General features: G+C 44.5%; 1 protein-coding gene across 2 annotated transcripts in view; it reads right to left on the minus strand.

The window, feature by feature from the left end:
* LOC121867898 (putative fatty acyl-CoA reductase CG5065) overlaps positions 1-7,321 on the minus strand; it is an 83,375-nt gene extending 76,054 nt beyond the window's left edge. Inside the window, exon 1 of one of the 2 annotated variants that reach the window (XM_042368023.1) lies at positions 6,698-7,321. In XM_042368023.1, the coding sequence (XP_042223957.1) occupies positions 6,698-6,898 (201 nt within the window). In that variant the 5' untranslated portion in view covers positions 6,899-7,321. The remainder of the gene's footprint in view (positions 1-6,697) is intronic. The other variant, XM_042368024.1, reaches the window with a different exon arrangement.
* Between the last annotated feature and the right edge of the window lie 1,403 nt (positions 7,322-8,724).

Consider the following 8,724-nt stretch of genomic DNA (forward strand, 5'->3'; position numbering starts at 1 on the left):
GAACACCTTTGCATTTCAAGTTTTTTCTCCTCCGCCATTTCCTGATCTATTAAACTCTCACTTCAGATCAAACCTTCAACACCCTGTTTGTCTTCTCCTTTCTTCTTTCCTCTTCTCACTTTTATTAACGTTTATGAAGATTTTAATTCAATCTTTAACTATCCATCTATCTATCTATAGTATATATATATCTACTTATCTACCAATCTATATCCATCCATCTAGCTTCATGTACCCCAATCTATTCACCCAATCTTTCCCACCAATCACCGCCCGCCGGCACTGTCCCCCCCTCCCCGGTAGGTCCTTATCGTTCCCTACACACGAGCCTTGCCCATAACGCCGCCTTCTTACCCTAGAACAGCGGCAAATAACCTCCCCATGACACCAATATTCCTCCCCTAGGATATACAGGACTTCAAAAGAGGATACACCAGACCCCAAAGACGACAGAAAACTTCCCCTAGGACTCCCACAGGACACCAAAACCTCCCATAGGACACACACAACCCCCCATACAGGACCCTATTTAAGACATCAATTCTCCCACAAGGACAGAGGGAGAGTAAGGACTAGGTAGGGACATATTGTTGGTCCGGGGCGGCAAATTCTTGAGCGAGAAGATTAATGAAGCTTCAGCAGCCTCATCCAGACACTGTGGTGGCGCTGTTTGCATAGTTAACACACACACACATCCAGCCAGCCAGAGGAGGGGCTAGGTAGGGGGGGGTGGGAAGGTGAAGGAAGAGCATAGGTAGTGAGAGGGGGTAGGAAGGTAAGCGAGAGCACTGGAGGTGAGAGAGGAGCTGGGAAGGAGAGAAGGGAGGAAAGGGGGGGTAGGTAGGAGTATGACAGGGGTAGGAAGATGGGAGAGAATAGAGGATACCAGGAAAAGGAGGGGGGAGCTAGAGGAGAGGCAATGGATAGGAGGAAGGGAGGTTTGGTGGGTGTGGGAGGGTACTGAGAGGGGACGGATCTGGTAGACAGACGAGAGAGGAGGGGGAAGGAGGGAGGGAATGCTGGTGGGCCTGGTAGATGGTAGATAACAGAGACAAGGTGAGGTGGAGAATGTATAGGAATGGAGGGTTTATGAGAGACGAGTGAGAGGATCAGGTGAGGAGGAGTAATATCCTGCCCCAAACAATAGACACCAACAAAGTGACTCAGAAGCCAATATAACTTGTAGGACCATTACCTATTAGAAAAACCCCACAGGAATTTCCTATATCGACAAAGTTGTGTCAAACAAACATTGATTGTCATAATATACGGGATAATAAGTTGTAACAGCATACACGATCCGGGTTCACAATAAGAGATAATGAAGCATCGTAGAGATATATTCGATCCGCAGAGTGGAAATTTGAACCTCGACGAATCCGAATCGACGGTTCTGAAAATCTACGAAATGAATCCATTAGGCTCAGTAATTAATAAGCGTACAAGGGAATAGAAACTCAGAATACAAAAGAAAATGACACAAATCTGCCCAAAACAAATCTGAAATAATGATGAACCCATAAAACAGCGAATCCACGAAAGATTTGTATCTTGTCATCAGAAACGAAATTCATAACGATGCGGCCACGGTGGTCGGGTAAGCTCTACCAATAACAGACAATAGTGATTTTTTTAAACAAGAGTATTACGGAAACTCAACTTGGGGGAGGGGATTATCAAGTACCAGTCATACATAAAAGAAAAACAGGGAATACCTTCTCAGTATTTCCTCTACAGACAAGAAACACCAAATGTCAAAACAGGTGACCACAGCCATCTGACCTCCTGGATCGGATAAAATTACGTAAAGTAAACATGACCGTAACCCTTGAGTACTCCGGTCACTTAAGACAAATAGGGAATAATAATGGGCTACCAAGTTCAGTGACCGTGAACCAGACAGGTGCAGGGAACCTTAAACACGACCACCTGTTGCTTCACCTTGGTGCAGGGGGCCACGTCCCACCTCCAGGATGGCCTGTTCACTGGGGTACAGGGAGAGACGAGCATAGAGGTGGGTAGCTAGGGGAAGGCGGCCGTGAATGGGGGAATAGTAGAAAAGACAAACGTGAGTAAAGAGGATAGAGAAAAGGGTAAAATAATCAGAAGTTCTGGAGAGACTGGGACAACCAACCGCCGAGTTGCTAAGGTAGAGAAATGGGGAGGGACCGCGGCGGGAAAGGTACTAGTAATAACCCCGGTGGCGGCGAGGTTACTGTACGCTTCAGTCATCCCTACTGGGAACTGGATAAAGGACTAGCCTCTGGCCACGCTGGGAGACGGAGGGATAACGTATAATGAGGAGGACTACACACTGGCGTCTTATATAACAACTCCCCTCATTAAGTTATGCAGGAGACAGAAACCACTTCCCACTCGAGTTCAGTGACGGGGAATAATCAGTTCGCAAGGGAGAGAATGGTGGTGTGGACGATAAGGACGGGGGTGAGGGATGGCTAGGATCGTGAAGGGGACCACCCAGTTGCTAGGATAGGGGGAAGACAAACCGGTGACTTGGCAACGAGACGGGAGTAGACTATCCCACCCCATAACGCTGCCTCTCTACCATCTTTTTGTAAAATCAAAACAGATAAACGTTATATTTACATTTATAAAGTTAACTAGAAGAATGACAACCTGCAAAATATCATGAACTGTGTCGTATCCCTCCCTAAGACGGCAAACGCCCACCATGACACAAACAATATGCAAACTAATTCTCTGCCCGAGGCACGTGGACTCTGAGCATCCCCTCCGTGCTGTGGTATGCTCTGCCCTACCTTAATTTCATACACAAGTTCCTCGAGTATTCAACTCAGGTCAGGTGTTTCATCTCTACCGGAGCAATCCCCACCCCTCCCCCTATTGGCTAGTGACCCTGCAACTGGAAGACGTTGACCCTGGCTTTATCCTTATGTAACACTTGTTTATACACCATTTATATTCCTACACTAACTGACACGAGCTACGAGACAAAAACTACATACCACAATATAATAAATTTAATTATAAAAATTGCGGAGGATGAAAGCAGGTAAACAAGATCGTTAATCAACGTAACCTCGTTAAACAAAGATAAACTTCACAAAAGAGCCAAGTAGTTTGTGTGGTTATTAACATGTATCAGACGAGAAGTATTTAACAACCTGGAGTCGAGATGAACGAAGTCAGATAAATACGACCATGTAAAGTCTGCTTTAATGAGAAAACAACCATCTGTGCGGGCGTCTGAATCAAGCGTCCCTAGACACCAGTTAACCAGTGGGGATATAAACGTGTAATCAGACTTGGACGGCAAATCAGCTCGAGTGAATAGGTCAGGTCATGTTAAGCAGTCAGGTAAGAGTTTGGCGGTTTGCCTTGACTTAGCTCAGCAGTCGTGTAACAAGGAAGTGTTCCCTAAACTAACATTCTGCTACGTCATTCTCAGTTCCTGACTTAAATGAGTGATGCGAGATGCCATTTCACGATGGAGAGGTTCACAACGCGCTGCCGGCACCATCATAACACGCGATATGATAGGTGTGGGTTGCGCTGAGAATAACTCGGGTTTTGCATTCACTTACATATACTTCTTCTCCTCAACTACTGGTGACTATGATGAAAATACTGCCTGACTCAACACTTGGCAATAAACGCTGACTGTCACAACCTCTTTGGTAATAATAATAACTCGTAAAGCAGGAAATATTTTAACATTCTCATCTAAAAAAAATCTGATATCTCACGGAAGAAGTTACGTTAATACAGGGCGACAAGCACACGCACATGAGTGAATAAACTAGGGCATAATAACTAATAAGGTAAGGAAAGTTGCCACATTACAACATCTGGGCTTGAGCGAGAGTTTATGCCAGCTTCCTCACTACGATATGCACCTTACACTGTTGCCAGATGCGCGGATAACATACACACCCCTAAATAACTCCCAGTTCTTTTCATTTGTACTACTTGGAACCTTAAATTTCTGGCTATGATGCGTAAAAGAACTAAGTAACGATGGGGCTGTGTAAGTAAGGGTGGATTCAAGGGGGTGTGTGATGGCAGATGCTGGAGGTGAGCTGTCTGCCAGGCCCACCGAGTGTACAGTATTTTAGGTGTTGCTACCGAGACAGCGTTTTTATATAATGGGTCTGAAAGTGTCTGAATATAAGTTGTTAGCTTGCATTAATACACTACTTCTACTCTTAAACTCTCATTGTGATAACGGGTGTTTTTCTGTTGTTTATAAGTTATGTCTACATCTGTCGACTTAGTGTGTCCAAGGTTGCCAATGTATAGATCTCACCTTCGTTGTACAGTACCCTAGTGTGTGGTCGTGTACGTTGCATTATTTTTCACGTGTTGTATAAAGTTTTTTAAGTTAACTGTGCGTGTTACATAGACTAGAAATGTTACAGAGGTATGGGCCAAAGTATCTTGTCGAGTGTAAACTGTCGGGAGGGGGAGGGGAGGAGACAGAGTTCATCCGGTGTAAATGTCAACACTTGAGTTTGTTCTCACCGTTCCAGTTCGTCTGTGTCAAGTTGAAGTAGTTAAATGTCTTCGTAAAAGAGCAACTTAAACCTGCCCCAAGACAAAAACACAACCAAGAAAGCCTGTCGTTAAAATGTTAAGTATGACAGACAAGCAGCTCCCAAGTGCATGTAATGTTTGCATGTAATGTCATTTGTTTTGTATTTCCTAGTTTATATCGTAAAATTACACAAGAGCTCCAAAAACAAACTTACCCAAAACAAATTACTGAAAATTACGAAAAAAAAGCAAATGTAATTTTGCCGAATTAGGAACCTATTTGGACTTACAGGTCGAGCTGAGCATGCATGGGAACCCTCAGACTAGGATTCAAACCCCACCATAACCGTGACTGCATCCTCCTGAAGAAACGAAGAGTAATGGCAGGTTTAATTAAAAAAACAAAAAACAATCCTACAAACGAGGTAAACTGGTCAAGTATAGCCATCACCAGCCAGGAGGGATAACGCGGACGACATTCTAAAGTAGGTAAGACGTAACGTAATTATCAACCTACGGGAGTTTCACCAAAATAAACAAAAGCGTAGCTGGGTCTCCAATGTAGTTTTTGTGGCGCACCATTTTAAGAGCGACTGACAAGCTCCATTAAGCCAACCTAAATGGCGCTACAATACCCCCGTTAAGTTATTTTAAGCTCATGTTGTCTGGCAATATATCGTTACCTTATTATTGTATTTAATGGCGAGTATTGTAAAGTGAAGGTTTTTAATAACTTTAAATTTTACAGTACAGTAGTTCGATAAACACCATACAAACCAGCTTGAGTCTGTCTTGAAAGTCTTGGTGTTAAGCGTAAATAATAACTTAAAATACGTGTTTAATGATCATAGTTTTTAAAGCCTAGACGCCGCTGAAGCCGTCTTCTGATTCCCATAACTAATTGGCTGGTACTCTTAATTTCAAAGTATATAAATTTATCACTGAAAATACACTTTTGTAAACATAACTACCACATATTTATGTTACGCACGATCCTGGAAAATGACCCAAATAAAGATACGAACAACCTAACGACCTTAGTCTATTTTTTCAATTAGTTTATGTTTGGAGAGTTTATCCTGTAATATTTTGGCAATGATTCCTCGATTACGCGTATCGACTTCTATTTCACTACGGCGTTCTTAAAGATTGTTAAGAAGTAGATGTTTAGCATTAAAAAAAAAAACGAAAGGAACCAACCACGTCCCAACACTTTTTATTCCTGTCTGGTCATCACTTTCACCTGCAGCAGCATCGTGTTTAGGGTTGCATCTCACGGGTGATGTTCTCGCATCAGCCAGACGGTCGTAGTCGACACCTCTATCTCACTTGTTACATCCGTGCACATTATACGCATCCAAAACATAACCACGTATCCACCAAGCTAAATCCATCCATATATTCCAAAGCGGATGCAAGTTCTAAAAAAAATTAATAATTCAGTATGGGTGTACATACAGGTAACTTTGATAAGATACTTTCGCGAAAAATGTGTAGGAATATAACTAAATGGACGTCTTACCTTCTCTATCTCAACTTACACAGGAAACCGTAACATATATATATACTGTTTGATACGATGGTTGGAAGTCATATATAGGTAAGATTCAACACATGCACTCACCCCCTGTAAAAGTAAATCGAGCGATCACATGCACACGGCGAGAAGGCTGTGCAGTCTACATCGCCTCTGTTTGATATAACTAACATGCAGTCCAAGTGATTGATCCTGTACCGTTTAACACCGATGCAGAAATGAATCCATAAACAGTAGGCAGGGCAAAGTAACGTAATAACTCCGCTTTACCTTTGGTAGAAGGTAAAGCCTAAATTATGGTTGCGATGTGCAGACAGCCTAGCTAGACCATCATACCCCGAGCTGTTGCGTTACTAGGTCAGCCGCTCACCACCTGCACCACGCTACCACTTTCAGCGGTGAGAGTCTTCCGCCGCTTTTCAGGACCGTTCTGGCGACTTGTGTAAAACCCTTGTAAGAGCCTGCCACAGGAACACAGCCCCCTAACTAAGGTGTGGATCTGTTTAACCCCCATAACCCTGGCCTCCAATTTTACCTTACGCCTGCAGCACTTGCTAAAATTCGGCGAGTTTCGGGATGGTCAGGATATATTGTTAATCGTCTTCACGTGCCATACTTTACTTGCAAAGAGTTAGTTTAACTTACCTTATAATTGAACATGTCGTCGAGGCGCTGGTGTATGTCGACGCCTCTCTTGGGGCGCATCAGTAGGTAGATCCTCCTAACAGGACAGGTTCGAAGTATTTTTTCAACAAGTGCCTTTCCTACAAATCCTGTGCCTCCAGTTATAAATACAGTCTTGTTCCTGTACCACCCTCGTACCTCGCTCACTTCTAAATCCGTCATCTTGGCTGTTGTTCGTTTTTGGAATGCCTTCACACTTTGCTCTTGTGAGAACACGCGTAAGCACTGAAGTTATCCCAAGCAAGTGGTCCAGTCGTCCAAGTCAGGACGTCAGGAAGAGCACAATTAATGACCACCTTCCTCTAACACTCCTCCACTTCAACTGAGGGGGAGGTGACTGACTATTGAGGTATCGGGTGGGCCACGCCCCCTCACACCGCCAGCCAATCAGGCCACACAGCTCAAGTGACGTCACAACAGTTGACCCTTTCTCTTGTTCCAGCAAAAAAGTGACAGGGGTCAGTCGATTATATGCGTTGAGCTAGCCAACGAAAAGATCACTTCACTATCCCCGACGGCAGTAGTGGAGAGGGTCGTGCAGGGGGAGGCACTACCAACTTTCTACACTTTTTCCAAGCTGGAGCGTTTGTGTGGCTGTGAAGCGCTCACTAATCACGTCATAGCTGTCGAGATTAAGTTGTTTCAATCAATTAGAAGTCTGGTCATATACAATACAAGAGAACATAATTATGTGTTATGAAAAAAAAAACATGTTTATAAAAATTCATAAAAACAAGGCTCTACAATACGCCTTTTTGAGATACCGAAGGCCAGTGTTTACAGGTTCCCGGAGCACCTCTTCACGGTCACTGGCAGTTCCTAAAAACAATTTATGGATCGCGTGAAGATTAGCCACCCAACTTATTTCACCTGACGATTAAAAACCCTAACGTTAACACTAGACTGGTTAATCCTAAGGTGAAATAAGCTAAGGGGCTGAGGGGCTAACCTTCACGTGATCCAAAACGTGAGAGTTGAGCCCAAGACTCCACCGCTTGATCTTAGTAATCACACTCGGAGGAGGATGACGTGGCTTAAGTGTTCTCACTATCTGTTACTCCACACTACCAGGCGTTCCTCCTCACTGTAACAAGCGCCACTCCTCACTGTAACAAGCGCCATTCCTCACTGTAACAAGCGCCACTCCTCACTGTAACAAGCGCCATTCCTCACTGTAACAAGCGCCATTCCTCACTGTAACAAGCGCCATTCCTCACTGTAACAAGCGCCACTCCTCACTGTAACAAGCACCATTCCTCACTGTAACAAGCGCCATTCCTCACTCTAACAAGCGCCACTCCTCACTGTAACAAGCACCACTTCTCACTGTAACAAGCGCCACTCTCACTGTGCACTGTAACAAGCGTCACTCTCACTGTAAAGCACCATTCCTCACTGTAACAAGCGCCACTCCTCACTGTAACAAGCGCCACTCCTCACTGTAACAAGCGCCACTCCTCACTGTAACAAGCACCATTCCTCACTGTAACAAGCACCATTCCTCACTGTAACAAGCACCATTCCTCACTGTAACAAGCACCATTCCTCACTGTAACAAGCACCATTCCTCACTGTAACAAGCACCACTTCTCACTGTAACAAGCACCACTTCTCACTGTAACAAGCGCCACTCCTCACTGTAACAAGCGCCATTCCTCACTGTAACAAGCCCCACTTCTCACTGTAACAAGCGCCACTCCTCACTGTAACAAGCGCCACTTCTCACTGTAACAAGCACCACTTCTCACTGTAACAAGCACCATTCCTCACTGTAACAAGCACCATTCCTCACTGTAACAAGCACCACTTCTCACTGCACACCTACACAGACAGTCACTTCTCGTCGGGGCTGTATAAGAACCGGTCACCAGAGCTGCCTCTCGGACTGACCTAGTGACCACCTTCCTACCACCGTGCCATAGTGACTTCAACGCTCTCAACCAACCAAGCCTCTGCAAAGCCTGATGAACCCCTCCCAAGCACTGTAG

The sequence above is a fragment of the Homarus americanus genome, unplaced genomic scaffold (assembly GCF_018991925.1).
Source record: "Homarus americanus isolate GMGI-L3 unplaced genomic scaffold, GMGI_Hamer_2.0 scaffold37032, whole genome shotgun sequence".
NCBI classification, from domain to species: domain Eukaryota; kingdom Metazoa; phylum Arthropoda; class Malacostraca; order Decapoda; family Nephropidae; genus Homarus; species Homarus americanus.